The sequence below is a fragment of the Fimicolochytrium jonesii genome (genome assembly GCF_025526975.1).
Source record: "Fimicolochytrium jonesii strain JEL569 chromosome Unknown EV422scaffold_32, whole genome shotgun sequence".
Classification (NCBI taxonomy): domain Eukaryota; kingdom Fungi; phylum Chytridiomycota; class Chytridiomycetes; order Spizellomycetales; family Powellomycetaceae; genus Fimicolochytrium; species Fimicolochytrium jonesii.
The window spans coordinates 286,205-313,664 of NW_026515699.1; the positions used below are offsets into that span (position 1 = coordinate 286,205).

Here is a 27,460-nt window from a genome sequence, read left to right on the forward strand (position 1 = left end):
TCATATGGGCTATCCAGGTCCCACTGGAGGACGTAAGAATAGACATGGGTGGTATCCCCTATCCGTTCAACGTGCCACCAATCTCCGACGTTCATCGACGTAGAGTCCTGAACCAACTTCCTCCACTTTCCGGGCTCACCGTCATCATACCACACCACATAATACATCGCGGGTGGGTTTGGGGCTCGTCCTTCGGACTGGACTTCAGCCGAGTCGCGGGTGAAGTCCAGTGCCTCGGGTGAAGTCCAGTCCGAAGTTCGATACCGGATAACTGGGCCCCATGGATCTAGTTCGACGATTGATACTGCCGAAGTGATGGTAGTCATCGAGCTGCTGGTGCTTGGGAGGCACAATTCCAACTGTCCTGCCGGTCTCGGTGAAGAGGAATTGCCACGAGAGGAAGTAAAGGAGGAAGCGTCCAAAGAGCCGTACGATGTGGTAGCCTCGCGTCGGTCCCACAATCCTGCGTAATGCCGTTGTGACCAGCGTTGTGAGCGTGTGGACATCAGAGCAATTCCATTAGGAGCCCATGAACAAGGCCCTTGAAGCGTAGAGCCACCACTGGCTGCCGTAGACGATCAGCAACACTGATGCAATCCGAACCTCGAAATCTTGGACACAAATTGTGGGGACTGGCTTGCTGATGCTTTTGCGACGGGAATCCAAGGGTTGATGCTGCTGACGATTACGAGGGCGGAGACGAATTTGGGTTCTCGGAGGTTAAGAAGGAGCGGTGGGCGGGATGGGGGGTCGGGGTCGCGATTTGTCGGTTTCGTCATCGGCGGCGGTGAAGCCTTCGTTCTCGTGCAGATTCTCGTGTCTCCTTCAGATCCTGCTTGAGTTGCGCGACTGCGAGCGTTTCTAGCAACATTTTCGTAAGGAGTTTTTGCTGCCCCACCGGCGGTGGTTCGCCTTCATCCGATTGGATTTTAAAACGCACATCGGGGCGGTTGATACGTGTCGTGGTGTATCAGGCGCTGGGGGGCACGCCACGATTGTACATAGCATCGAGCACCGCCGCCATTACAGTGTCGTGCGTGCCCTCTGCATACATGCCCCCATGCTCGTTAGAGCAGTGTGGCGAGTCTGTATCCAAGATGTTCCACCATATGACGGAGACACAGTTGCTCTCGTGGAATACACTCTCGGACGCGAGCGAGCTGCAGACAACAAGCACGTAGTCTACGCCCGACCAATCACGGCTGGCATCGTCGAACCGGCGTGTGAACGTAGACCGCACAGGATCTCTGCTTACAAGAACGTCGGCTTCGGCGGCGAAGCACGCCAGCGGGTGGCCGTAGTCAAGGTACACCTCGCCACCTCTCCACGAAGACGCATCTAAGACAGGCAACTCTAACGGCCTGTTGTGATGAAGGAAAAGCTGCGCCATCACGTCAACAAGGCAATGATCGTTGTGTGAGCAGCCTGCTGCGCGCAAGTCGACATGCAGCCGGCAGCGCGTGAACATAGACAGATCTATGTCGCCGACCAACGCGTCCCACTGCTGGGTCAGCTGCAGCATCGCATCGGGAAGCGGATCGCCGTTCAGCGCTAGCTCAAGAACGTAGATGTCTTCGCTCTCTTCCAGAGTGCGTAAAAGCACCCTGCTTGCCGCCGCCAAGTCGTTGAGCTTGCGTAGCAACTCGGGGGTAGCCTTGCGCTGAGACATGGGGGTGAGTGCCTTGGAGTGGACTGAATGCTCACATGAATGGCTGAATGCAGTGGACTGAATGCTGTGTGCAAAATATGTCTGGCTAGTAGCACACGTCGAGAGTAGGATCGAGTTCGTCTTCCACCTCTTTCAGCTTAGCGGTGAGGTGACGGGCGCGCCGCGATTTTCGGCTTCTCTTTGCATTTTAACGGAATCTAGACGGTTCTTTCCACTCTTCTCCGACTCGAGCCACGGGTCGCCCTTGAGGGAGGTGACGGGCGGCAGAAGGTCGTTGGCGTTTGTGGGTTCGGCGGGTTGATGAGTTTGGGGTGGAGTACTGCACGAGGCACACTGTAAATATCTGGGGCGTCGTAACCATGATAGTGAGAGGGCTTGCTCACACCCGTGGTGGCTATATGCTCGGAATGATGTCTGGGGCGTCGTAACCAGATTTGTGGCCAGCATATACTGTTTGGCGTAGTGGCGAATCTTCCTTGTCTGCAGACGTGCAGGTAACCGGTTCGATTCCCACGCCCTTCAGCTCAGAGTATGACCGCGTCAATGGTATGTTACCTGAATGCACTTTCTTTTTGCTTCTGTAACACTCGCGCTTGCGACGCGTGCTTGGCCAGCCCTGGGGAGATCAATCAATGGCCACAAGCCACACCTCGCATCAGGACGCCATATGCCTTCCAACGAGTCCGGAAGACGCAGCCAGGGGCGGTGCTCGTCGTCGATTTCACCTAATAAGAGCTCCTTCCCCTTGCTTGTATGTACTCAGGGCGCATCGCTGAACCGTCCACGCACATCCGACCCTCCTCTCGCTCTTCCAGGATAAGGAGCCTGAGCTCGACGCCGTCAAGAGAGAAGGGAGGAACTCGTCGCATAGGTGGCCGCCTTGGAGGTCAGCAACGTGCAGGTCATCAACATTGAAGCATATGTGGCGCAACAACTACAGGAATATACGCAAAAAGTTCTTGAAGGGCGGCATTCGGGGCTTATCAGAGCGCACAGAGAGTTGTGGGACAATAGAACTGATATGGCCGACGTCCAGGTGGGAAATCGTTGTGGAAAGGGTGGAGGTGTAAGGGAGACGTGGGCCGGAGACTCGCAAGGGGGTTGAGGAGCGTGATTTGCGCGTTAACACTCCTAGCGATCATGACACCAACGACACCAACGTTTTCATCATGACACCAACGTTTTCAGGGTCCTCCAGGAATGAGCAGTACTCCTGTGTTATGGATCTTCCTGGAGAAGTTCCAGTCTAGTTGTCGCGCTGAAGCACGACGAATTACCCACGACCTGTAACTGATTTTGGCATGCCGCAGGGGCTGGCTGATGAAAGTCTCAAAGTCTCGGACGACCATCTCGTTTCTCACTTTGACGAGTCAGCCTTGAACGCAACCGACCCGGCCGTCCACCGCACCGCCCCGTCAGACATCCCCCTGTGTCGTCTTTCGTGCCAATCAGGTTTTCGTCGCCCAAGCAACTGGATCGAGGCGACTGCGAGGAGGTTGTCTGACCCTAGGAAAGAAACTAGTCCTATGCCATAGTACCCGCAGGCAAAAAGCCGGTGCTTCGCAGTAGATGTCCGGAGCGTAGTTCTGCCGCAGTGTTGGAGTGACGATGCGGTTCTCAATTTTCGTGAAGCAACTAGGATCGCTGAACATCGTGCAGGTGTAGCTACGACGTTTACGGATGGCTTGCTGCATAGGGAGGGGCCACCGACCGCCTCAACCTTAACTTTCCGATCTGTTCAGATGTTACACCAGCGTTATGTGATCGATTTGCACCAGCGGATGAACGACCCGCTCTTGGCCGGCGTTCTTGGCCGGTCTAACGAGGAGGGTTGTTTGGCATTGGCGACGGAACGTACGGATGTGGGGCATCGCCGAACGATTCTGCAGTTCAGGTCCTCTGCCAGAACAATGGATGATCACAACATCTGGAGCAAGAATGGGGCAGAATCTGTAACAAGGAGTTCTGTAGGCTAGCCGCCCCTGCTCTGGGGTTGATCATTTTGCATACATACGACTCGGCGCAAGAAACATGTGATTGAATTGCGTCGGTCACCATCTCGGCGCCGAGAACTGCATCCACGGCGGGAAACTGCCAGAGATTCGAGACTCCCAACCACATAAGATTCGAGCCCACTGGACGGAAAGGCAAATGTTGACAAACTGCAATCAAAAGTTCTTTATTCGAGCAAAGCTCTCTACGCAAGAATACATCTCTTGATGCCAGCATAATACGCTTTGAGAGTGCAGCGGGGTAGTGTGTGCTTCTAACAAGCCACAGAAGGCCTATACCGCAGCCGAGAGGATCTTCACGATGTGAGGGGTTCTGCGGACTATTTTTTAGTTCTTCTCGCTCAGCAGCGGTGTCGACGACCACCCCTGGCGGCAATATCTGCGGAGCTTGGGAACGCTCGAGCGCGATAACATGAGGCGAATCCAAATGGCCGCTCGACGAATCAAAGCTGTCTCTCTAGGTAGACAAACCGCCCATCTACGCCAGGCAGCAACTTTGATCGTCCCGCGTTTGCAGGGAAGTTCTCCATCCTGTCCGTCAAGACGAAACCCTTGCGTTGATACCACGCAATGATACTAGAAACAGAAAAACGAACCTATAAACTATTGCCCCCCCGGAATTACACCCCGCGACCACACATCTGCCACTTACTCCTTCCGCACATGGATAACCGTAATCTCCGCCACGGTACACCCCTGCTCCCTCATCTTATCAAAGGCCGCCTCCATCAACAGATTCCCCACCCCTTTACCCTGCAACGCGTGGCGGACCGCAAACAGGCCGAAATAGCCGCGGCTGTTGGGGCGGATCTCGACGTCGACGCAGGCGAGGGGTTGGGGGGATGAGGAGGGATGGTAGACGAGGAGAGTGCCGGCGGTGGGTGGGCGGGAGGTTATGAGGGGGATGATTTCTGAGGGCTCGGCGCGGTCGCCCTGGGAGAGGGGAGGAAGAGTTTGTTAGGGTGGTGGGGGTGGGGATGGGCACAACGTTGCGTACTTGGACGAGATGCGCCTCGGTGGTCCATCCCCCGTCGCCTCTGTAGGCTTCATTGAGGGTTGCGACGATGGCGTCGACGTCGTCGAGCGTTGCTGGGCGAATATCGGCCTTGGAGGCTTTAAGTTCTCCAGTCATGGTGGTTGTGCTTTAAGCGTGGGATGGAGTGAGTGATGAATAGAGGGCGACATGCTGGGTCCTGTGGTCTCTTTAGTGCGTTCTGGAAGTTTGCCGGTTTGCGAAGGAAGGTGTTCGGGAACGGGCGCGCAGAATCCAAGCGTCACCCCAATTCAATTCCGTCCGATCCCGTCGTGGAAAACGCCGGAACTGCCATCAATCCACGATGTATGTACATGGTGCGAAGCAAACGTCCGAAAGCCGCGTCAGGTTGTCTGTCACACCTCGCACCTCTCGCACGCAGCCTCGCACCCTGCGAACTCAACAGAGTATTGACAGGCGAGCACCCACGCCGACTGTGGATCCCCTCCGCCTCTCGTATGGACATAAACCGGTTGCGTCAGGTATCCCACCCGACGTCTTCACGCAGGATGATTGGGACGCGTGGATTGCATCCTCATAACAGACTCACGACGGAGAACGAAACGCTCAAAGCCGAATTACAAGAGCTACGCGAGAGAACGCAAGCCTGCGCTCGGAGCTCAATGCTGCCAAAGACGACGCAGACGCGATACTTATTCTTGCCGACATTCCTTGGAAAGGACACGAAAGGAGAACGGCAACTACAAGCGTAAGATCGATAGCCTCCATTCCGAGCACGACGTTCAAAGGAAGGGAGCAGCGGAGGAGCTTAGGCAATGCAGGGAAAAAGGCGAGATCCTTCGCTCGCAGCTCGATGCGGCGGAGAACGAAGCCGAGATACACACAGCAACATCGAAGGAGGAGAACAACACCCTCGCTCGACCCTCGCTGCTGCAAAAAATGCCGAATAGCTGACGGATGCAACAGTAAACAGGACATCGAGGAGTGCCATTCTGAGATCGATACCCTCCGCTTGCAGCTCCATGCTGCGAAGAAAGAACCCGAGATACGCATTGCAAGGACGAAGGAGGGGAACAGTCAATACCAGCTGAGATCAATACCAGTCTGAGATCAATAGCCTTCACTCCGATCTCCATGATGAGAAGAATGCCCCAGCGGTGAAGGATGCAAAGGATAAGGAAGAAATGGAGGAGTTGCAGTCTAAGATCGACATCCTTCGCTCGCAGAGATATACGCCGCAAAGGTGACGGACGAGCACCAAACACCAGTTCGAGATCAGTACCTTCCGATCTGACCTCGATGCTACGAAGAGACAAACAAAGATACTCCGCGCAAGATTGAGGAGGAGAACGTCAAACACCACATGGTGATTAATAGCTGCTCGGAGCGCGATGCTGGGAAGGAAGAAGCTGCTGCAGAAAGGTGGGCGAAGGAAGAAGAGGCAAAGGAGGCAGAGGGGGTCAGACTGGAGCTTGCGGCGCAGGTCGAGAGTCTAAAGCAAGCTATCGGGGAATACAAGACATAGGGAAAACGGCTCAACTCGGCGGATGAAGCTTGGACCGTCAAAGTGAAGGGCCTGACACGCCCTCAATCGGTGCATATGTTTCGAGTTTCAGTAGGTCAGCCTTTCCGAAGTCCACCTGAACCGCCATTTCTGCCATTGCATCTGTCGATAGCCACCGATACAACCCGCCGTCTGTGGTTCCATCGAGTTTTGAACACACGGCTATACCACCATAACCTGCCGGCAACGCCAACAACACAACTCAAAGCACCCTCCGTTTCTATCAAGTCACCGTCCGATATACTATGCCCCTGCGAAGCCTGCATTAGCCATCCCCAAGCAAGCCCGCTGGAGATTTGAACTTCATTCGACGAGTGAAAGGTTGGCAGACCGGCAGGACTGACAGTAGATTAAGGACTGTACGGCGTATAGGTTTCGGATTGGCTACCCCCCTTGCCCCCACGGGGTTTTTTGTATATTCTATACCTCGCGAGGGACCGCAAACTTTCCTACATGTAAACAAGAGCAACGCAATGAAGGCGCTCCGTCGTATATCCGTGTAAGTGCACACGAACATATGATATTGGCTGTCGATGTATTGCTTGTCTTGTCTGCAGTCCTTTGGTGCGCGTCAGCTCTTACATGTCTACCTCATTCACCAGCTTTCACCGTTCTCGATTTGAATTCACACCCAACAAGCACAGTACCGCAGACACATCACCATAATGACCAGCACTCCAGCCCCCACTCCCTTCATCGTCCCTCCTCCAACTCGTCTAACCTACTCTACTTCCGCCTCCTCAAGTAGCACAACCTTCACCCTCTCCCAAACCACCCAGATCATCGTCATTACCTTCCCGTCGTCACCTCACGCAACTAGCCCTGTCCTCGAACGTCTCGCAGCTCAAGCAGCCGCTAAATGGAACGTCGCTTCCCCACCCACTGTCCGCATCCTTCGCGCAGAGGAGACTGTCCTTGACACCATAACGGGACTCAAGAACGCGGTGATCATCTTGGATGGTGCTACCGCCGATGATGTGACCGTAACAGAGGCAGAGCAAACATACACCTCGAACCTCCTAACGCAACACCAGCTTGCCTACGCACGTCTGAGCGTCACGGACGTCAGATCCTCGCGTCATTGTGTCTCCATCGCGGAGGACCGGGTGGTGATTACCGCGTCCTCGCCCGTGGGGATCGCGTATGGGCTCACTACGGTGCAGCAGCTTGTTGATTCTTCGAACGGAGATGCAGAGGGTGGAAGCAGATTGCCGGCGGTGGAGATACTTGATAGAGCCAGGTTTGCGTGGCGGGGCGTGTTGTTGGACTCTGCTAGGCATTTCATGCCTGTTGATGTGATTATCAAGTTTTTGGATTTGTTGGCGTATCATAAGATGAATGTCTTCCATTGGCATTTGGTGAGTGTGGCCGGCCGTCTTGTATTCGCAGCTCGGGTTTGCTGGGCCCAACGTAGGACTGTGGACATTCTTTCTGCGCGTCATACATGAAAGTGGCTCATGTGGGGGCTTCCGCATGTGTCTATGTTAGGTCGACGACCAAGGCTGGCGACTAGAACTGCCGCAATTTCCCGAGCTGACTGCTGTTGGCGCGTGGCGGGACCAGAATGGCGAGCGGTATGGCGGTTTCTACACCGCCGAGGACGTGAGACGGATCGTGGAGTACGCTGCAGAACGGTTTATCACTGTTGTTCCTGAGATCGAGGTGTGTTTTACGTGTACATTAGTTTCCTCGCATGGTTTGGCAAGATGATGCCATAAGATAAGGAGAGGCACAAGCTCATCTTATACTACATGGTTCTCCCACCAGCTCCCAGGCCACTGCTCAGCCTCCCTCTCCGCCTACCCGCACCTCAGCTGCGTGGGCCAGCCCCTTCCCGTCCCAACCGACTGGGGCATCTTCGAAGACGTTTACTGCGCCGGCAAAGACGCCTCCATCGAGTTCCTCAAACAGGTCTTTGACGACGCGCTGCCCATGTTTCCGTCACCGTTCGTGCATATCGGTGGGGATGAAGTGCCGACGACCCGATGGGAGCAGTGTGAAGAGTGTAGGGCGAGGGTGGACAAGCAGGGATTGGACGGGTGGGATGGATTGCAGGTGGTTTGACCAGAACAAGTATCACTTCTTTCCCTTCTACGTTAAACCAACACCCACCGTCTCTCATACAGGCCTGGTTCATCTCCCAACTCCTGACCCACCTCACCGACACGCACTCCCGCCTTCCCATCGGATGGGACGAGGTCCTCACGCACACCACGCGAACCCACCCATTGCCTCCCCAAGCCACCATTCAGTCCTGGAACGGCTTCCACCCCGCCTTGGTTGCCGTGCAACCCGATGCCCACGGTAACCGACCCCACGCGTTGAGCGCGATCGTGTCCCCGACCACCCACTGTTACTTCGATTACGGCGAGGATGTGACGGATATCAGACGGGTGTGGTCGTTTGAGGCGTATCCGGAGGAGATCAGGCCCCACTTATCATATATATACAACGCCGACAAAGCAGAAGCGCGAAAACACATCCGCGGCGGCGAAGCCTGCCTCTGGAGCGAGCGTGCGCCTCCCGACACCGTGTTCGCTAAACTATACCCGCGCACATGCGCCCTCGCCAGTCGGTTGTGGAAGATCTTACCGGAGGATGACGGTGCCGAGGGTGAAGTTGACCCGCTACCGCAGTTTGAGGACTTCCATGCTCAGCTCGTCGATGTGCATTTACGCAAGCGGTTGGTTGGCAAGTGGGGCTTGAGTGGGTTGACGGACGGGCTTGGGAGGCTTTTGGGAGAGAGACGGGCTTCGTGGAGTTGGGAGCTAGTCTAGATTAACATAGACACAAAATATGTGGAGTCAAAGTGTGTAATAAAACTCAATACTGTACAGTACAGTACAGTAAATTTGAGTGACCGCAAATTAACCTTAATTTGCTAAATCAATTCCATGCTGCGCCACCGGGCCTTTCACACCTCGTTTCCCTCCGGCTCGCTCGACTCCAAAACGGCCTTAAAAGTTTACCTCCAGATCATCTTCCGCCCAAATCGCTTTTCTTTGCAGTGGAAAGGTACGTACACAATAGAGGCAGAAAGCAGATAGATGTTTTATGCGCTTTCCTTCCTCCCGCCGGCCTCCTGTCTTATCCTTCATGACTTTATAGCAGTAGACATGTCAGAATCCCTGAAAACTAGCCAAGCTGGCCGTCGGGCCCCCGTATGGCCCCTCTACATTATGGCACTTTCTAGCGTCGTCGTTGCGGTCGCGTCCGTGGTCCTCATCTTCATTGTTTACCGCGGCTTGAACACCCTTACTCGCACGCTCACTGACGAGAGGCTTCGACTCGAGGTAGAAGGCTTCTCCACCAGCTCCATGACGGCCATCACGAACAGCCTCGGGACCATGGCCGCAAACACCTACGGCTTGTGTACTGCGTCGAGGGGGTCCAATTGCCGCGCCTGAATGGACGGCCGACACCGTGTCCTTTCGAACTACCCTAGACCAAGCGATCGACAATATAATCGCTAGACTCGATGCCCCTATACTGCTGATCAGAGTGCTTAGAGTCTCTATATAAATGCTCGCATTGTTACGCTTCGCTCTCGGTCACGTAGTCTTCCTTATGTACAGTATATGTGTAGTTATGTAGATATATATCCCTATAGAGCTGAAGCATTTGCATTAGCAACGCAGAATTCTCTCCAGCCACATGTCGATTGGTGCAGCACCAACACCCAACAAGTTGGTTTGACTTGTACTGTACGTATGATCCATGACCAGAGGGACAGGCGTCTCGAGAGTACGTACTTATTTTACCAAGGTATCCTAACGATATTGCTACTTTATCTGATTGAACGACCATGAACTAGTCCGTATGCTTGTAAACGCGCATGATGCCTCATGTGGGGTATATACCAACGCCGGCGAGGGTCCCTTCCGCAACAAGGTAGGAGCCTGCATGTCCTATGAGGTCGAAAGAACCCTGCAGTGGGTGGGATCCCGCTGGGAGTTGACGGAGGGCGTCGGGGTGGTGGTGCAGGGATACCTTCTGACCCGTTCTCCAAGAGATTGCTGTGTGGCAGGTTGTGCACCACATCTGGTCAGAGCCCACTGTCTTGGAAATGAGCGCCCCGCAATCGGGACAGGTTGAAGACTAAACTCATGCGGCGCTCGACATGACGTCGCATAATGAGCGATTGCGCGGCATAAACGGGAGTACGGTAATATAAGGGGCAATGAAGTTAGACGTGGTGGTGGTGGTTACAGAATTGTTGGTGCTGAGGGCAGTGTCGCCTGTGCTCGACGGTGACGGTACGGGTGAAACGCCATGGGACGCCTTTGGTCTTTTGAACCGAGACCGACGCGGAGACCGTTGGACATCATCTTCGGACCACTGATCAATGTCTCGAGGATGGGGACAGGGTTCCCGTCTACCCTAATCAATCTCTGCTGCATTCCGGGGCTGAAAGTCGCTCGGTGGCTGTACAACGTTAAAGGATAGCCTTGCACGGTTCTCATCCTGCAGAGGAGCTCGACCGTGAGGCTGCGGAAACCGCGTACCAAGGTATCCGTGTGGGTCTCGTTTCCGGCCATCGAGATAGCCTTGTCCGTTGCGGTATCTTTATAGCCTTTTCCGTCGTATAGGAGAAGGAGCTTCCCTGCTACGTACTTGTTTGTGATTTTGTAGTTTACATAGGTTTGATACTGTATAAAGGATGTATCGTATGTAGTGGTTGAATTGAATCCATGTGTTGCGGTTCCATCTTTCCATTGTCTGTCACCAAAGGCCGCCTACGGGGCAGGAGACTCCCTTAAAGTGTCCAACTTCAAAGTTACCACTCCAATTGTACGCCAGGCAGAAGATGACGTGTTCTGGAAGCAAAAAGGTGGTCGGCCCAATGGGTAAGAGCGCCATTTATCGGACGAGGAAAGGGAGTGAGATACGTAATAGCACACGGGTGTGATTCCAGACCAGTGCTATTCCAACCTGGAATCACCCTGCTGCATAGTAAACGCGCTGCGCCACCGGGATGATTTCCGTGGAATAGCACACCAGTGCTATTTCTGTGAAATCGCCCCGCAATCTGCAATCTGATTCCAGACATTGAACTTGCAATTCCAACACAAGCCTTCACCAAAACTCTCTGTGAGCTCATTGTATATGCAGAAACATGTGTAGAACGCAGTGAGTGTGCTATTAGTGCGATATACCCCTTGCCATTTCGGGCTATTGGCCAAAAATTGCCCTTGGGCCTGTCTTGACTGGAATAAGATCCTCGGCTACGCCTCGGACTGATTGCCTAGTCATAGACGCGTCCCGCGGGCTGATTTTCTTGCCAATAGCCTTCAGGCGCGGGATATATCGCATACGAATCATAAACGGTCTTATGGTGGTACAACGGCAATTTATTAGAAAAGGGAGATTCGGAATCAAACCGGTCCTATGGCCCAATGGTCAAGGCGCCTGTCTACGGAACAGGAGATTCCAGGTTCGACTCCTGGTAGGATCGTTTTTTGCTTTTTGCTTTTCAGTTTGTTGGCACTTGGTGAGAGCCAACGCGTAGGAACTGGGGGCCGTGTGGCTCAAACAATCGTCCTTTTCGCACAGTACGTAGTATTCGGCAGGATTCTGGCTGGTAGAACGCCGTCCCATTGCAGAAACACTTGTGAGCTGTAAAGTGGCATCGATCCTCTTTCCGAGACCCGTTGAGACCTTTCAAGAGACTTTCGGACCCAAACCACTACTACAGTATAAGTATGCCGCATATAGATACACCTGCAAGACGATTGCCCCAGCGGGATGCCGCCTAAGGCGCTACCAAACAGCTGATTCCAACCTAATCGAAACAGTCCCCCCCCTACTTCCCACTACGCCAAAGCCCTCCCCTGCCCTGACCGCTGACCACGCATCTACGTAAACGCCTATGCACGATTCATGCGACTCCACGGCGGGAGCGATTGCGGCGGGTTCGATTGTCGTCGTCATGCTGCCGGGTGGGTGGTGTGGGTGGGTATTGGGAAATGGGTCTGTGAGATTGGGGGTTGGAGTGTCGAGGGTCGGAGCGGGGAAGTCGAGCGTCAATCCTCGAAGGACGCGGTTTCCAGCTTTCCCGACTTCGTGTCTTGGTATCCATTTCAAGCTCAATAATCAAGCAGGAAGGCCGCACACGAAGGTCTGGGATAACTTTTTTGGGCATAATATCCACAGATTTCAAGAAGAATAAAGTCATGGTGCAATAGTATGGAAAGTTCGTGAACTACGCCTTGGCTACCTACGACCTTGATCTCGACTCACAGAACCGCTAACCTACGCCGCCCCATCCGCCATCCCCAAGCATTCCCCTTCCTCTTCCCCTCTACGCCACCCCAATCACCGCCTCGGCACACACTTCAACAAAGGCTTCAACTTTGCGCGCTTAGACTGCCCCAACCGCAACGGCAGCGCGTTGACGTAGGCTGCGGCGCCTGGTGACGCTGTGGATGTGTGGGATGTTGAAGTTGATGCTGATGTGGGGCGTGTTGCGGATGATGCGGAGGTTGGGGGTGTCGTAGAAGCTGCAGGAGCGGGTGCGGATACCAGACGTCGTGTGCTGGTCCGTAGTGCCGATGAGACGTTAGCTGCTGTGCTCGGTTGAAGATGTGCTGCTGCTGCCCCTCGAGCAGGTTTAGGGGTTGGTTTTGTGGTTTTCTTCTTTGGGGCGGGCTTCACGTCGTCGTCGTCGTCGTCGCCATCTTCGTCATCGACCTCCGCGTCAGATTCAGATGGCTCGTCGTCCTCGTCCTCGGAGTTTCGGGTGGTTTTGCGTTTTGTGACTTGCTTTTTGGTGGTGCTTGGTTTGGTGGCGGCGGTTGTGGCGGGTTTTGGCTTTGGTTTCGGTGCATCCGCCTTGTCTATGTAGAATTCGTTGGCGTGAGAAGTTGGTCACCAGAGAATCCCTGTGAACAATGCATCCTAAGGCCGCCGTACCATTCTCCAACCCAGCCACTCCCGTCTCGCCCACAGCGTTCTCTGATTGTGCAACGTCCATCGTAAGCTCGTCGGCACCTCCTCCATGCATGGATCTTTCCATAGCTAGACGGAGATCCGCTTGTTCCCTTCGCTCCTAGTAAAAGGGCGAATCTTGAGATTTCCATTCCCAACACTTTATCATTCGTAAAATGGTACACACGTACCTGCACGCTCAATCGCTTGTTTGGTCGAGCAGGGGATTCCGTTTGCGGGTCTGCATCACCACTACCGTTACCATCCTGAGCCGCGTCAGATTTCCGCTTCTTCCCCGTCTCCTCCTTTCCACCATCTCGCACCACATCAACGGCATCATCCCCCGCCTTCTCCGCCAACTGCACGTGTTCCGCATCGTCGGCGTTCTTCCTTCCCTTGCCTTTTGTGGCGGTCTTTGCTCCTCCTCGCTTGGAGGATGATGAGAGGTCTTGTTGGTAGAGTGGAGCGTCGAGGGAAGCTACTTCAGCGTAGTTGACTTGTTTGCGTGAGCGTTGTGGGCGGGACATTGTGAGTGAGAGGACTGGGGTGGGGATAGGAGAGGGAGTGAGAACCGAGAACCCTGAGACCGAGCCTGGAGAAACGAGGCTTGTTGGTTGAAGCAAGTGGGAGGGAGGGACGGAGGGAGAAAGGGGAGGATCTCGTACGAACGCGTGGGTGTCCGGATGGGAGAGAGTGCGAGGTGTGACAACAAGGCGTGACAACACTCTCCCTGAGCTTTCTTTCCAACGGCTCGTTTGTTTACTCGTTGTCTCGCATAACAGGCGCCCAGCTATGGACAAGGTATAACACCTATCTCCCTCCACTCAATCGCTTGCCCTCTTGCCGTTCCCAGTTTCCCCGGCTCTCTTGTCCTTCACAAAACCCGTCTCCTCATGTGTTCCTCATTCAAAATGCCATGTCCCAAAAGCACCAGGAATCACCAACCCCGCTCGTAAACGGCACCAAACGCCCCACCCCCGACGAAGAAGAAGGAGAGCTACCCGAAGATGACCAAAACCTCACCCCTAAAACAAAGAAACGCCGCACAGATACCACCGCAGATATCTCCAACACCGAAAATGGGGTCATAAAAACCGAAGTTCCTGAGGAGCCGCCACAACGGATACCCAACGGCCACCCAACACCACCACCAACCTCGACAGCACCACCAGCAACACCAACAACCCCCTCCCTGCCCCACTCCGACATGGACACAACAGACCATTTCCCCGAAGTCCGCAACCCGAAAAACAAGCGTGTCCTCGAGGAAGAACGCACGAACCGTGTCATGTTTAAACTCGTTCAGAATGATGGGACCAGGGAGAGCTTGACCTTGTTGTCGAAGGTGAAAGCCGTTATTCAGGCTCAATTGCCGAAGATGCCCAGGGAATATATTGGGAGGGTTGTTTATTCGAGGTATGGGGAGATGAGAGGGTGGGATGAAAGATGTGGAAGGGATTTTGAGAATGTGAGAATATGAGGGATGGGGTGGGGGAGCCCGAGCGGAGCGACCGAGCGAAGTGAGGGTTTGGTTCGGTCGGGGAGTTCGAGCGTCAACGAGGACGACCGGAGCGAACGCGCACCGCGGCGAGCGAAGGTTGCTTGAGGCAGGCGGGCCCTAGACGAGCCACATTGCACCAAAGTCGCAATACACCCCTCACCCACGCAGCCCAACCTCTTTGCCGCGAGCGGAGCGAGCTGGCTATCGTTCGACCATCCAACCATCCGTGCGAGATCCATGCTTCTATGAACTTCCCAATCTCACCCGCCCTCGTTCCATTCCACAGAGAACACTGGAGCTGCGTGGTAGTCCGCGACACAGGCGACGTCGTGGGCGGGATCACCTTCCGCCCCTTCGGACCACGGCGGTTCGCCGAGATTGTGTTCCTCGCTGTTTTGAGTCATAGTCAGACCACGGTAAGACGGTCAGACCACGGAATGTGCCTACTCATCCGAAAGCAGGAAAGCGTATTTATGGACGTGATCTCTTTGGTAGGGATACGGCGCAAGACTAGTAGCCCACTTCAAAGACCACGTCCGCGCCATGTGGGGCGTCGAGTACCTCCTCACATACGCGGACAACCTCGCTATTGGGTTCTTCAAAAAACAGGTGCGTGAATCAGTTCCCTATCACTTCCCGCATCAGTAATCACCCACGTTCCCTGCAAAACCACTCAACGTCTCTCGGAAAACGCAGGGCTTCACATCAGAAATAACCCTCGAAAAATCCAAATGGGTCGGGTACATCAAAGACTACGAGGGCGCGACGCTGCTGCAGTGCAGCTTCTTCCCGAAAGTGAAATACCTCGACATCTATCATATTTACCATGCGCATCGGAAGGTAAAATCCTCACTCGCTACTGGATGCAGATGCAAGAGGGATGTTGATTATAAGGGCGTGATCTTTTCAGGCGGTGTTTACGAAAATCAAAGAGGCGTCGTTGTCGACCAGAGTATACCCCGGCTTGGTGTTCGAGGAGGGGCAGGCGAAGATTGAGCCGGAGGGCGTGCCGGGGTTGCGTAAGTCATCACTCCTCGTCCTTACCTCTCACATCCATAGCGCATCTCACGAAAAACTGAAATCTTCAAGGCGAGGCGGGATGGCGGCCTGAGCTAGGCGAATTGTACGTACCACCCTCTCCTTTCACATCCTCAAACATTATCTCACCTCTTCGATTCCGCAACCAGATCAGGAAGCTCATCAGAAGGCAAACCCCCCCTCTACCACCTCCTCGCCCAGCTCCTCTCCGAGCTGCGCGACAACCCCTCCGCATGGCCGTTCCGCGAGCCGGTTTCCGGCGTCGCAGACTACTACGATATCATTCGGAATCCCATGGGTAAGGGGTTGTCATACGTTTTGATTGTTTTTTGAGGGTAGGAATCGGGGGATGAGGATTGATTGTTCTTTTTTTTTTTGGTGACAGATTTGGCAACAATGGAACATAACCTGAAGGACGGCAAATATACCACAATTTCGGAGTTTGAGACCGATTTCGCGCTGATAATTTCCAACGCGAAGATTTATAATGATGAGACTACTACTTATTACAAGGCGTATGTATTCTGAAGTTTGAGGGGGCGAGGTGCTGTTGATGGTAACCATGATCACATTGCCAGGGCGTGTAAATTGGATAAAGCGTGCAAGGATCGTGTCAAGGCGCTGGTCGCGGCGGCGAACGCGGGGAAGGCGGCGAAGAGTGGGGTGGCGGTTAGTGTTGTGTGAGGAGACCCGTCTACGGCCCCCGCACCGATTCTCACGCGGATGTGGAATACCCTCATCACACCTATACATGAGGACAATTTTTGGACAGTTTTGTGAATGAGATATTGCTGCCGCTGGGTTGCTGATATGAGATATTGCTGCCGCTGACATTTCTCCGCAAGCGTTCTGGATGGTGGGAGTTTGAAAGTCTAGACCAGGGGGCTGTGACCTTCCACCCCCAGTGTTCCCGTCGTTTTCCCGGGACTTTTGCCAAACATCTCCCACAAGCCATATTTGGAGGATCGTAGACTTGATATTGATTACGCCGATAACATTATTATTCGTACAAAGCTTTCTACAAAGGTATACTACATCTAGGTCCCAAAAAAAAGGCCCACAAACAATACGCCATATACACTCCCCCCTTCATCATCCCAAGGGGCAATCACCACCTCGCAACAACATAACTCAACGTCCCCACGCGCTCCACATCAAACCCAATCCCCTTGGCACCCAACCTCAAACACCCCTTGCACGCCTTCCCGGCATCGACCTCCGCAGGCACCTTCCACCGCATCTGGTGGTGCGTGCGGGTTTTCTGCATGGACACCAGGTCTGTTTCTACGAGGTTGATGAAGCTGGTGTAGGGGTCGGTGGAGGTTTTTGTTGTTGTTGTTGTTGTGGTGGTGGTGGGGCCCACCGAGGGCACGGAGGAGTTGCGGCGGATGAAGGCGAGGTCTTCCGCGGCGGCGGCGGCGCGCACGTTCGGGAGGGATTTGCGGGATTTGAAGAGCGCGAAGATGCCGGTTGGCGCCGGGGTTTCGATTTGAGCTGTCATTCTGGGTGGTTTTGTTGTAAGGGATGTGTTGTGTTGGTTTTTCGTTTACCACTATATTTGTATGTGCGGCTTTTTGCTTTGCTTGTTTGCTTTGGTGAGGAGTAGGCGGAAGGATTATCTGTCCGTCCCTCATTTATAGAGTTGTCCGAACAATCCTCTTCCCTCCATCGCGGTAAAACGCATGGGGGAAGATGGTTCCTTGCGGGCGGGCCGCACGCCGCATACCGCATGGGAAGTTTGTTTGTTGAGGACGGTCTATGTAGCTATTTTCGGGGCCTGTCAGCGGCAAATCGCGCTGTCGAATTGCTAATGCGCAGATTGTGTCACTCCGACCGGCACGTCGCGAGATTTCGGCATCCCGTCGACATCATGTCCAGCTGTCCACCTCCAAAGCACCGTCAGAACAGCGACAAACCTTGTGCAAGGGAATAATGATAAAATGCATACGACTCATAAATACACCGTTCAAAAAAGGAGAGCTACGCTACGCGTTGACATATAACCGCCATTTCCAGCTCTCAAATCGCACACCAAAGTAAAACACGCGTTCGTCTTCTACCTGCTCTAACATCTACTCATCCTCCTCCTCATCCTCCTCCTCATCCTCCCCCTCCTCGTCCTCCTCCTCCTCCTCGTCCTCCTCCTCATCATCACTCATCCTAAACCTCCTAACCACATCTCCATCCTCCTCCACAACCTCATCCTCTCCATCACTCTCCCCATCCTCCTCATCAGCCCCCTTCTTCCCCCGTTTCTTCCTCGGCTGATCATCACTATCCTCATCCTCACTCCCCCTGTTCGCAGCCGCCGCCTCGGCATGCAGACGCGCAATCTCTTTTTCCTTAAGGGCTTGGCGCGCCGTGTTGTGTTTGTGGAGGGGGGAGGCGTTTGGATCGATTGTTGTGAGGAAGAGACGCTGGTGGAACAGAGGGGATGAGTGGGGTGGAAGGGGGGAGGGAAGGGGAAAGGAAGGGTGAAATCTTACCACTTGCGCGTCGTCTTTGGGGCTGAACTCTACCGCGGACCGCTTTTCTTCGATGAAGCGGCTGTTTTGTTCCAGCTGGTGGTTTTCATTCAGGGATGGTTAGATGGTTTCTCGTATATATGTGAACGACATTCGGAGTCGGAGAGAGCGTACCTTTTCGACAAGCTGCTGGATCTGCTTGTTAACCTGGAAGTTTTTGGACCGCTTCACATATCGTTTCAACTGCAAAATCCCGAAGGAAAAAAAAAACGTAAGTCGCGAGCCCCAACCGGAATCGATGAAAGAAAGCGACATACCTGCAAAATCGCGGGAACAGCCAACTCCGGGAACGAAATCGACAACGCAAACGCGCCATAGTAGTTGAACAGCAGGTTCACCACCTCCTCCACGACTCCGACCTGGTACACCCTCGTGCCAAGGTAGGGGTTGGGCGCCTTGATTGCGAGTGTAAAATCGATGGGTTTCTGCGTTGACGGCTTGGCCTTATTTTTCAACTCAGCGCTATCGAAGATCTCAAACAGGTGCGACGCGACCGGGATGAACGTCTGAGTGTGCTGCGCGAGATCCGTAAGGGCGCGCACGCACTGGAATCGCATCGGGAAGAATTTGGACGAGGGTTTGAGCCGCATGACGCCGATCGTGACCTGCACGAGCGGGTAGATAAGGGGCCGGAGTGCCGCGGAGGTGCCGGAGTCGAGGGGGCTGTTGACGTCGCAGTAAGTGGCGAGGACGCGGGTCCACAGACGTAACGAGTGGACGAATTGCCAGTTGTAGACCTGTTTGAAGGATTCTTTTGTTTTTGTAGTAATGGCGCTGCGGAGGTGCATGGCCATTTGGCGGATGGTCACGAAGCCGTGTTGGTACGTTGTGGCCAGGTGCAGCCCGCAGAGCTCGACGATACAGCTCATCATGAAATTGATGGTGGTCCATGTGTGCACGCTGGTGTTGCGGGATTGGTCGGCGAAGGCGCGGCAGGTTTTTTTGATGCCCAGGTCCAGATAGGGCGTGGGAGCGACGACGGCGAGGCGGCGGATACACAGGAAGGAGACGATGCGGACTTGCTCGTCGTCGGCGGGCGCTGTCCAGAAGTGCAGGAGGTTCTTTAAGAAGTCCTTCCCAAGTTTGGGGAAACTGGCAAAGTAGGGAGTGGCGCCGTCGGATTCGCGGAGAACGAATTTGATGAGAGTTGGGTCGGTCATGTTCTTGATGAGGCGGAGGTAGTTGGTGAGGAAGGATTTCACGAGCGGCTGGATCTTCTTCCATTTGGACGAGCTCGTGGGCAAACCCTTTCGTGGCTTTCCGTCTTCGGTAGGCGCGCCGTAAGCATGGTAGTTGAAGACCGCTGGGGCGTGCTTCACACACAGGAACAAGAGACTGTTCGACACTGCTCCGCTAGGGATCTTGTACACGGACGAGTCTTCATCGGCGTCAGCGTCAGCCGCAATCGCAGCCGCGCGGAACGCTAGAAGCGCTTTCCGCAAGCCCCGCAGGCTGTGATTGTTGATCATGGACGCTCGCCAGGTCGCAATCATCTCCTTTGTTACGACTGTCTTTCCATCGTCCAGCTCTTCCTCTTCCTCCCCTTCCTCGGCCTCGTCCACGTCCATAGCATCATCGCCTTCTGCGGCGTCCTCCGCTTCATCCCCTGACGAGACTTCCTCCTCATCCTGAAACTCCAGCAGCTCCTGGTCGTTCTCCTGCAAGAACTTGAAGAACTCAGGGTCCTTCTTCTTCAGCTCCTCCAGCTCGTGTTTGTGATCCGCGATGTCCACATTGAGATCCTTCTTTGCCCGTTTCTTCTCGGAAATCACGCCGTCAACCTCCATCTCCTCCTCATCCCCTTCGTCGGACCCAGCATCAGACGACCCCTCCAGATCACTTAAATCCTCCAAATCATCTACAGACCCATCCGACTCTGATCCAGCGCCAGCGTCGCTGTCTGCATCCGAATCCGAACCGGGTGCTAAGCCGGCGTCATCGAAGCCGTCATCGGAATCACTGTCTGCCTCCATGTCCGACGCTTCCACTGGCACATCCTCTACTGGTGTTTCTGCTTTCGGGGCTGGTTTTCCGCCCTTGCGGTGCTTGTTTGCTGATTGGACCTTTTTCCGCCGTTGAACCACATCTTTCAAGTGGTTCTTGACAAACTTTTTCGTACTCTTCTTTGCTTTTCCCATTTTGCCTCGACTTCGTATGGAGACAGAATGCTATAGTGTCTATCGAGCGTCCTGTTCGGATGCGTGGAGTACTGAGGACGATAGGTGACAGACTACAGAACAAGTGACCCAAAACTGAAAATGGCCGAGACAACATTAGTCCCAATTCGCCAACCCGACAGGCGGAGAGGACGCTGTACAAGCACTCCTCAAACTACCAAGGGCGCTCTATTGCTGAAGAGTATCCTGCTCACTGCGTACCCACCTTTGAATGCGTCTGTTTGCTTGGAAAGGCATGCTGGGAAGAGCCCGTTGAACTGAGCGTGGAACGAAAGGGCGGTTGGTCACGTGATGCACAGAGTCCCTAATGTGGCGCCACAGATTGACGGCTCCAAGCCACCCACTCGCTGTCGAACTCCCCGTCATTCCTCGACATGTGTCTGCTCCACACGGCATAGATCTGCTGGGATCCCAATTTTCCAGCAAGTAGTTTCGTAGTGGCCTCCACTTGTTGATCAATGAGTGGAGTAATACAGCGAGGTTGAAAGCCAGCAATGTTGAACATTCTGTGTCTCTCCATGCCAACACTAACCCATTGCACTGCAGGATCTTTCAACCGGATAGGTAGGGTAATTTGAGGAACATCACCGTTCCCCACACGACCGAGTTCATGATCGCTCACAACGCTCCTGACAGCCAGACTTCCACAGGAGTCGAACAATTGGCCACCATGCCGTCCTTCAAAGATGTTACTCATGCCATCTTCTGCGCCTTCGCTTTGGCTCTCTTCGTCCACAGCGTTGTACTTACTCCGGCTGTCATAGTCGAGTCCTGTCCCAGCCGGGATCAGGCATCACTGTGGTGGGCACCGTTTCAGCTGCCCGACGAATTTTATATGAAGGTTTACGTCGGTCGCCGCGAAGATTTGTCAAAGGATCTCTATACGATTGCACACAAATTGGATACCAGCGCCGGCATACTGAAATGGACTCCGGACCACATGAAGCATGTTCTGGCGAACGAAAATGTGCCTTTAAGCGACCTTTACATGTGCTTTACCATTGTCAAGAAACAGTGGAAGCGTCACATCATTCAGCACGTCGTTGCCGTTGATCGAGCTCACAGAGAAGAGCGTGATTTGACCGGCATACTATGGATTGACTTGAGCGCTTTCCGTAGGCTTTTCCAATGCATATGAAAGCTAAAGCCGCTGTGTCTGGGCATTGTTTGCAGCAGTGGCTGGGGCTCAATTTCTGAGCAGTGTCGATGCATTTCGCAAAGCGGCTCTGAGAGGTTCCTTACTCATAGGTCGGCTTGCATCAACTTGGCCCGACATGGTTCCTTCATTATATTCTCCCCCAATGTACTGTATATATTACAAATTACCTCATTCTGGTGGTGCACGAGCATCAGTTTCATCCTATGTATGTACATCATGCCCCCCTCATCTCGCCCCCAACATCTATAGCTTCTGGCTACCCCAACTACTTCTCCCCAAATACTCTGGCCGAAAGCAATTTCCAAATACGCCATGTTCTCAACTTCGACAAAGCCCAATCCGCTGCATCCGTTCCTGATCCCCAGCTTCGGTTTCCCCCGGAATCACCGCCCATGACACACAGTAATGATCCGACAACAGCTGCCATTCCTCCACTTCATCAAAGATCTCCAGTTTCGATATCCTAACAAACGACACCAATCAGCTTTGAAAGGTAAAATCCACCCGCCTATTCCCCATCTCTCACCTGCCCCTCTCCTCCACCCCTAACCCCTCCCAAAACATATTCATATCCACCGCGCCCGCCTCCTCCCACCCACACTCCCCAAACCTCCTCTTCTGCGCCTTCAAATCCGGCCACTCCCTCCACCCACGCAACTCAATCCCCCTCCCTCGCAAATTCTGCGCCATCACCCGCCCAAACGCATCATCAGGGTGGATCTGCTCGTACACCACAAACATGCCACCTCCGCCGCCGCTGCGAACTAGCGAGGACGTGGCGTTTAGGATTGAGCGTGAGAGAGCAGGTGGGAGGTAAATGAGCACGCATTCGCAGAGGAAGAGGGTCGGGAGGGTGGTGTCGAGGCCGAGGGATTGGAGATGGGGGATGAGGTGGGAGGCGAAGGTGCGTAGGTCGCCGGATAGGAGGTGGTAGTCCGAGCCGTGCAGGGCTAGGCCTCCGCGGTCTGGATGGGTGATAGGGAAGAGGATTTGTGAGATTTGAGAGATGTTGACGGTGAGAAGAGTGGATCACAGACCAATCTTGTAAGGTCCCACAAGTGTTGCCAACGTCGGATTTCTGGCGATCGTCTGCCCTTTCTTCGAGACAATCTCCGGGAAATCAATCTCAAAGTACTTCCGCGGCTGCCGTCCTGCCGCTTTCAACAGGAAATTTCTCGTATCCGACCCAGCACCCAAACTAACAATCTGTTTCCCTCGCGGATCCACATCCAAGAACTGATCTATGAGGGTTTCCAGCGCCTTTGATCGCGTGAACGTGCCTGCGACCCTGACGCGGTATCGATGAGTGCGGTGACATCGCGCGTGCATAGGAACGATTTCAATGGAAGGACGCAGTGTATCCTCACCTCTATTGATAACAGGCGGCCGTTTTTGCCCCCTTCTCACGAAGTGCTTGGCGTACGGGTCGGACAGGTAGCCGAGATTGACAGCCGCGCTGGGAAGACACACCATCAGCGTCCGAAGAGCGTTTCAGGGAATGAAACCAAGACTGAGGTCGCTGTTCCCTTTGGCACTCACAGACGAGAGATGGAAGCGTCGTCGTTGGTGGAGCGGAGGGTGTCGTCGTCGTTGAGGTTGCTTGGGGCGGTGGATTCGAAGGAGGCGGTGGTGGTGGTGAACGTGGCCATCTTGGGGATCGCGGAGTTACTTGTTTCTGTACAGGCGCGTACTGTATGTGTCCGTCTACGTCCTCTTCTGTATGGGCATATGTGCTGCACGGTGTATTCGGGACGGCTGAGGATGGCTGAGGAGGAGGAAGGAAACGGTTGGGATGGGCGTTGCAAGTGTGAATTGGAAGCTGTGCGGAGACGGCGCGGCAGGGAGGGTTCAGAGGCCCATTTGGACACCTCGTAGGGAGAAGCATTCCCAAGATTCCCATAGCACGCTGAAGAGCGCTGAAGGCAACCACCCTCCGGACCATTGAGGCTTCCTTCATGTCGCTGGGCACCGACCGCTCTCCCACAGCGCTCCCTCCAAAATGTCGACCCGAGACGTACTCTCCTGTCTGACCGCCGACCTCAAGGCAGGCACCTCCGACCTCCTCCTCCCAACCCCCCCACCCATCAACACCTCCAAAGCCTACTCCATCCTCCACGCCTACACCACAACGCACCCGCCCGTCGCCTCACCCACCTCCGCCACCTCCTCCTCCAGCACCCTCACAATCCAAACCTACAACCCCTCCGTCGACAAACTCGCCACCGAACTCACCCAGCTCTTCAAAACCACCTTCGCGCCCACGAAGGAGATCGCCAACGCCAAAGGGGCGTACAAACTCACGCCGGCGCAGGTATCCTCGACGCAAGATACGCGGCTGCTGATCTTTGCGGCGTGGTTGAAGCGGTTGTTGCCGATATATGATCCGGCCCGGTTTGCGGCGGATTGGTGGGAGGCGTTGATCAGGCCGTTGTTGGTGGCGGGGAGGTGGAGGCCGCTGTTGGATGTGTGTGGGGAGCTTGCGGTCGCGTTGTTGTGTACTGACTCGTGGGTTGCGACGAGCGCGACGGCGGCAGCGGGGAATGGGGGATCGCAGACGAACCTGCTGGCGGGGAACGTGACGGCCGCGGGCCAGTTCAGGCGCTCGGTGGCGTGGACCTATTTTGCTGAACGGCATGCGTTCTGGGAGAAGGATAGCATTGCGACCACGCCTAAATCGGGGGGAAGTTCACCGGGTCGGGGAGCATCGACAACCATCGAACAGTCCAACGTCCCAACAACCACACGCCGCGTAGGCGCCTTCTGGGACTCCACCTCCTGTCTCAACTTTGAGAAGATCCTCATCTCGCTCGCAATCTCAAAACCCAAAGAATTCTTTGACATCCTCAACGAGTTTGCGCTCATGAAGGAGTACCGCCTGCACCTGCTCGTCTTCCTCGCCAAGCTGATCAGACGCGAGGAGGCGCCCTGCTACTATATCATCGACACCCCGCTGTTTGCCACGTTACTCGCGAGCGCGGGGAGGGATACCAACCCGGCGATTTTGACCTCTACGTTGAGTGTGCTTACGGCCCTGCTGCCGGTTGTGGCGACGCGATTGGCGGAGTATCTGGATGAGCTCATGGCGGGATTGGTGAGGGTGGTGAAGTGGGAAGCGGTGTTCGTGGGCGTTTTCAAAGGGGCTGAGGATGAGAGCAAACAAGGGCTGGAGCAAAACAACCCTGGTGGAGGAAGTGAGGGGTCCCGCGGCGCAGGTAAAGCGGAGGGAGACTTTGCGTTTGTATCTATCTCTATCCATGAACATGGCACTCAGCTGTGTTGATGATCAACAGGAGCCTCCACCCGCGCCAAATCGATCCTCACCGACTACACCCTCGCCGCGGTGCACCAAGCCATCGAGAACTACTACACACTCCTGTACGGCATGTTCCCCTGTACCACCGTCGCCGCCGTGCGTTCAGTACTGACGAAGGACGAGTCGTCACCGCCATCGGTGAAGACAGGCAACAGTCTGCCGATGTTTGAGATCGCGGACGATCCGCTGGCGCAGCTGACGGAACGCTTGTTGGATGCGGATGATTGGGAGTTGGAGAAGGTTGTGGGGGGGCGGTTTAGGGTGAGTTCTTGGTTTGGAGTTACAATCAACCCCCTTATCCACCCTGACTGACACAATCGCATTTATCAGAAACTCGTCGAAGCCCACAAACTCCACCCAAATCTTATCCTCTCGACTCCAGCAGACGAACGCAACACAATTCGTAACATCCAGAAACCGCCGTCCGAAATCGTCGTGGAAAGCTTGGAGCTGCGTGTACCGGCCATCTCCCCACTCCTCGCTTCGCATCAGCAAAGGCCCTTGGTGCAGGGTCTAAAAGAGGAACAGACAGCACAGCACGACACCCCACTTGCGTCCCTGACCGCATTCACAATCCTCGACAACCAGCTCGCCGTCGCGCCCCGCCTCTTCCCGGCCACCGAGGGGGATAACCGCGACTCCTCGCCAAGGGACACGCGGGCTGTAGGCGGGAAGAATAACCCCGTATCCCCGCTCGTGGTGTCGCCGCTTGCCGCTGATGCGAAGAGTGTGGGTTCTGTGAGAAGCGAGCATGATCCGGTTGTTGCTGCTGTGGCTGTATCGGAGCCGGCGGTGGTGTCAACACAGACTGATGGTGTGGCAGTCAATGCGAGCAAATCGGTCGATTTCGATCTGGACCTTATCTTGCAGATGAACAGGGCGTTGCGCGTATCTGTTCTGGGGATCAAGGAAAGTTTCGGTTACGAGGCCGTCAAATCGCCGCATGCACACGGTGGGAACAACGCGGATAGTCAGACGCAGCAGGATCTGGACGTGCTCCGCCTGCAGCTGATGATGCTGCTCAACGAGGTCAATTTCCAAGCCTACATGCGCTGGCACCATCTGCAGTATATCCGCAAACTGAAGAAGGACCGGATGATGGAGGAGTTGAAGGATGCGGATCGGCAGAGTGTGGTGGGTGAAGATACCTTTTCTTTCACCATCTCATTTTCGTTCTGACTTACGGCCTTTCTTTTTTTTTTCCTCCAGTTCGAAACCCTCAAACAACGCCAAAGCGAATTACACACCCTCCACGAAACGCTCACCCGTCTCCGCGCCGAATCCGCATCCCTCCGCGACCGCTCCCGGCGTCACGAAGACGACCTGACCAAACGGATCCGCAGCTACCAATTCGAAGCCGAAACCCTCACATCACAGAACAACGCGTTAAGGGAACGCGTCGACATGCTCACGCGGGATCTGCGGGATGCGACGCGGAAGACGGACGAAGATGTGGAGAAGATCTTTGCGTTGCAGACCGAGTTGGAGGTGCTTCGGCCGGAGATGGAGAGGTTGCGGGAGTGTGAGGGGGTCATTGAACGGTTGTCGAGGGGGGTTGTTGAGAGGGGCACGACGAACTCTGGGCGGATGGGGGTTAGCGGTATCACCGCTGGTATCGCCGGCACTCGCGCCTCGACATCCATATCAGACCCCGCCAAACTGTCCTCCAGCAGCACGGAAACGCAGTTCCTCCTCGACCGCATCCTCTCCCTCGAACTCTCCCTCGCCGACCTCGAAAACGCGCACACGGCGCTGACCCAACAACACACCGTCCTCTCCACGGACCACACATCCCTGCAGATACGTGCGCAGCGATTGGAAAGCGTGAACGAACGATTGGAGAAGGATGCGGCGGAACATGCCCGGGTTGTGGAGGGGTTGGTTAGTAAAGGGGCCGAAAGGGTGAGGTGTGTTGAGGAGAAGTATCGGACTGTTAGGAGGTGTTGTGTGAGGTTGGAGGCTGTTGTGGAGGAGTTGAAGGGGAGGGTGGGTCGGGGAGAGAATGGGCAGGGGGATAGGAAAGAGGGGCATGGGGAGGGGGAGGAGGAGGAGGTGGGGGAGGTAAGGATTGGGAGGTATACTTGAGCGGAGTTGGTTGATATCGAGCGGTGTCTTGAGTGAACGGCGTTGGGCGTGCGTTTGCTTCAGTCTTCTTTGAGGCTCTTTTGTTCTCGTTTAGCAAACCTTCGTATGTACGATGCTTATATCCTGTAGATACCCAAATCACATATGTGTGGTACTGTAGCACCATCCTTTATGCCCGGAGTAGGTTGAACGCGAGCGCTTCGACGGGATGCCTGTTCAAACTGTTTTCCTTTTTTTTTGCATGAGCGTGCAATCACGTGAGCGTCCGATCCTTCTAAGTGGTCGGATTCGCATGCGTCATCATCGCTCGAAACCGCCTCTCTCTCTCTCTGTCTGTCTCTTTCCTCTGCTCAACAAGGCTCTGGGGCTTGCCAACAGCGCAAAGTCGCAACGGGACGTTCCCACGCAACTTCCGTGACTTCCGAAAGCCTCCAAGCCCTTCTCCTAGAGGCTCATACTCATAAAGTCCCTTTCCATTACATCGACTCCGATCTCC

General features: G+C 54.7%; 8 protein-coding genes and 1 non-coding gene across 9 annotated transcripts; 4 read left to right on the forward strand and 5 right to left on the reverse strand.

Moving 5' to 3' along the window:
- Positions 1 to 970: 970 nt before the first annotated feature.
- Positions 971 to 1,669, reverse strand: EV422DRAFT_571292 (uncharacterized protein; the record flags this gene model as incomplete). Its single annotated transcript, XM_053072977.1, has 1 exon — positions 971 to 1,669. One exon carries the CDS (start codon positions 1,667 to 1,669, stop codon positions 971 to 973), a length of 699 nt encoding a protein of 232 aa, XP_052921956.1.
- Positions 1,670 to 3,822: 2,153 nt separating this feature from the next.
- On the reverse strand, positions 3,823 to 4,992 carry EV422DRAFT_543809 (acetyltransferase, GNAT family protein). The gene is made up of 3 exons (XM_053071353.1): positions 4,679 to 4,992; positions 4,334 to 4,614; positions 3,823 to 4,257 (listed from the first exon to the last, which is right to left on the reverse strand). Exons 1-3 carry the CDS (start codon positions 4,811 to 4,813, stop codon positions 4,125 to 4,127), a joined length of 549 nt encoding a protein of 182 aa, XP_052921957.1. The 5' UTR covers positions 4,814 to 4,992; the 3' UTR covers positions 3,823 to 4,124.
- Positions 4,993 to 6,670: 1,678 nt separating this feature from the next.
- EV422DRAFT_268441 (glycoside hydrolase superfamily) lies at positions 6,671 to 9,178 on the forward strand. Its single transcript, XM_053065851.1, has 5 exons — positions 6,671 to 6,738; positions 6,842 to 7,597; positions 7,728 to 7,901; positions 8,007 to 8,294; positions 8,366 to 9,178. The coding sequence occupies exons 2-5, from the start codon at positions 6,905 to 6,907 to the stop codon at positions 9,014 to 9,016; spliced, it is 1,806 nt and encodes a 601-aa protein (XP_052921958.1). The 5' UTR covers positions 6,671 to 6,738; positions 6,842 to 6,904; the 3' UTR covers positions 9,017 to 9,178.
- A 2,443-nt stretch (positions 9,179 to 11,621) lies between these two features.
- On the forward strand, positions 11,622 to 11,694 carry EV422DRAFT_t135. The gene has a single exon. It is a non-coding gene; the product is annotated as a tRNA-Arg (tRNA).
- Positions 11,695 to 12,271: 577 nt separating this feature from the next.
- Positions 12,272 to 13,860, reverse strand: EV422DRAFT_543822 (uncharacterized protein). Its single transcript, XM_053071354.1, has 3 exons — positions 13,358 to 13,860; positions 13,152 to 13,287; positions 12,272 to 13,075 (listed from the first exon to the last, which is right to left on the reverse strand). The coding sequence occupies exons 1-3, from the start codon at positions 13,691 to 13,693 to the stop codon at positions 12,555 to 12,557; spliced, it is 993 nt and encodes a 330-aa protein (XP_052921959.1). The 5' UTR covers positions 13,694 to 13,860; the 3' UTR covers positions 12,272 to 12,554.
- Positions 13,861 to 13,896: 36 nt separating this feature from the next.
- Positions 13,897 to 16,559, forward strand: EV422DRAFT_561146 (uncharacterized protein). Its single transcript, XM_053071956.1, has 9 exons — positions 13,897 to 14,582; positions 14,954 to 15,083; positions 15,163 to 15,276; positions 15,364 to 15,507; positions 15,578 to 15,686; positions 15,757 to 15,790; positions 15,855 to 16,003; positions 16,091 to 16,220; positions 16,284 to 16,559. The coding sequence occupies exons 1-9, from the start codon at positions 14,083 to 14,085 to the stop codon at positions 16,387 to 16,389; spliced, it is 1,416 nt and encodes a 471-aa protein (XP_052921960.1). The 5' UTR covers positions 13,897 to 14,082; the 3' UTR covers positions 16,390 to 16,559.
- Positions 16,560 to 17,624: 1,065 nt separating this feature from the next.
- EV422DRAFT_574660 (Noc2p family-domain-containing protein) lies at positions 17,625 to 20,633 on the reverse strand. Its single transcript, XM_053073194.1, has 4 exons — positions 18,488 to 20,633; positions 18,345 to 18,413; positions 18,192 to 18,266; positions 17,625 to 18,122 (listed from the first exon to the last, which is right to left on the reverse strand). The coding sequence occupies exons 1-4, from the start codon at positions 20,366 to 20,368 to the stop codon at positions 17,778 to 17,780; spliced, it is 2,370 nt and encodes a 789-aa protein (XP_052921961.1). The 5' UTR covers positions 20,369 to 20,633; the 3' UTR covers positions 17,625 to 17,777.
- Positions 20,634 to 21,849: 1,216 nt separating this feature from the next.
- EV422DRAFT_268564 (S-adenosyl-L-methionine-dependent methyltransferase) lies at positions 21,850 to 23,390 on the reverse strand. Its single transcript, XM_053065852.1, has 5 exons — positions 23,106 to 23,390; positions 22,934 to 23,022; positions 22,604 to 22,846; positions 22,093 to 22,531; positions 21,850 to 22,029 (listed from the first exon to the last, which is right to left on the reverse strand). The coding sequence occupies exons 1-5, from the start codon at positions 23,213 to 23,215 to the stop codon at positions 21,885 to 21,887; spliced, it is 1,026 nt and encodes a 341-aa protein (XP_052921962.1). The 5' UTR covers positions 23,216 to 23,390; the 3' UTR covers positions 21,850 to 21,884.
- EV422DRAFT_268575 (Hamartin protein-domain-containing protein) lies at positions 23,267 to 27,022 on the forward strand. The gene is made up of 4 exons (XM_053065853.1): positions 23,267 to 24,778; positions 24,860 to 25,140; positions 25,210 to 26,013; positions 26,089 to 27,022. The coding sequence occupies exons 1-4, from the start codon at positions 23,566 to 23,568 to the stop codon at positions 26,962 to 26,964; spliced, it is 3,174 nt and encodes a 1,057-aa protein (XP_052921963.1). The 5' UTR covers positions 23,267 to 23,565; the 3' UTR covers positions 26,965 to 27,022.
- Positions 27,023 to 27,460: the final 438 nt, after the last annotated feature.

Coding starts and splice junctions, on each gene's coding strand:
- EV422DRAFT_268575 (XM_053065853.1), top strand. CDS start 23,566: ATGTCGACCCGAGACGTACTCTCCTGTCTGACCGCCGACCTCAAGGCA. Junction 24,779..24,859: donor TGAGGGGTCCCGCGGCGCAG/GTAAAGCGGAGG, acceptor GATCAACAGGAG/CCTCCACCCGCGCCAAATCG. Junction 25,141..25,209: donor TTGTGGGGGGGCGGTTTAGG/GTGAGTTCTTGG, acceptor CGCATTTATCAG/AAACTCGTCGAAGCCCACAA.
- EV422DRAFT_543809 (XM_053071353.1), bottom strand. CDS start 4,813: ATGACTGGAGAACTTAAAGCCTCCAAGGCCGATATTCGCCCAGCAACG. Junction 4,615..4,678: donor CCGAGGCGCATCTCGTCCAA/GTACGCAACGTT, acceptor CCCCTCTCCCAG/GGCGACCGCGCCGAGCCCTC. Junction 4,258..4,333: donor GTTATCCATGTGCGGAAGGA/GTAAGTGGCAGA, acceptor TTCTGTTTCTAG/TATCATTGCGTGGTATCAAC.
- EV422DRAFT_543822 (XM_053071354.1), bottom strand. CDS start 13,693: ATGTCCCGCCCACAACGCTCACGCAAACAAGTCAACTACGCTGAAGTA. Junction 13,288..13,357: donor ACAAGCGATTGAGCGTGCAG/GTACGTGTGTAC, acceptor CCCTTTTACTAG/GAGCGAAGGGAACAAGCGGA. Junction 13,076..13,151: donor AGTGGCTGGGTTGGAGAATG/GTACGGCGGCCT, acceptor AATTCTACATAG/ACAAGGCGGATGCACCGAAA.
- EV422DRAFT_561146 (XM_053071956.1), top strand. CDS start 14,083: ATGTCCCAAAAGCACCAGGAATCACCAACCCCGCTCGTAAACGGCACC. Junction 14,583..14,953: donor GGGAGGGTTGTTTATTCGAG/GTATGGGGAGAT, acceptor TCCATTCCACAG/AGAACACTGGAGCTGCGTGG. Junction 16,004..16,090: donor TATCATTCGGAATCCCATGG/GTAAGGGGTTGT, acceptor TTTTGGTGACAG/ATTTGGCAACAATGGAACAT.
- EV422DRAFT_268441 (XM_053065851.1), top strand. CDS start 6,905: ATGACCAGCACTCCAGCCCCCACTCCCTTCATCGTCCCTCCTCCAACT. Junction 7,598..7,727: donor ATGTCTTCCATTGGCATTTG/GTGAGTGTGGCC, acceptor TGTCTATGTTAG/GTCGACGACCAAGGCTGGCG. Junction 8,295..8,365: donor ACGGGTGGGATGGATTGCAG/GTGGTTTGACCA, acceptor TCTCTCATACAG/GCCTGGTTCATCTCCCAACT.
- EV422DRAFT_268564 (XM_053065852.1), bottom strand. CDS start 23,215: ATGGCCACGTTCACCACCACCACCGCCTCCTTCGAATCCACCGCCCCA. Junction 23,023..23,105: donor GACGCTTCCATCTCTCGTCT/GTGAGTGCCAAA, acceptor GTGTCTTCCCAG/CGCGGCTGTCAATCTCGGCT. Junction 22,030..22,092: donor GGGGTGGAGGAGAGGGGCAG/GTGAGAGATGGG, acceptor GTCGTTTGTTAG/GATATCGAAACTGGAGATCT.
- EV422DRAFT_574660 (XM_053073194.1), bottom strand. CDS start 20,368: ATGGGAAAAGCAAAGAAGAGTACGAAAAAGTTTGTCAAGAACCACTTG. Junction 18,414..18,487: donor CTGTTCCCGCGATTTTGCAG/GTATGTCGCTTT, acceptor GGGATTTTGCAG/TTGAAACGATATGTGAAGCG. Junction 18,123..18,191: donor CCAAAGACGACGCGCAAGTG/GTAAGATTTCAC, acceptor CTGTTCCACCAG/CGTCTCTTCCTCACAACAAT.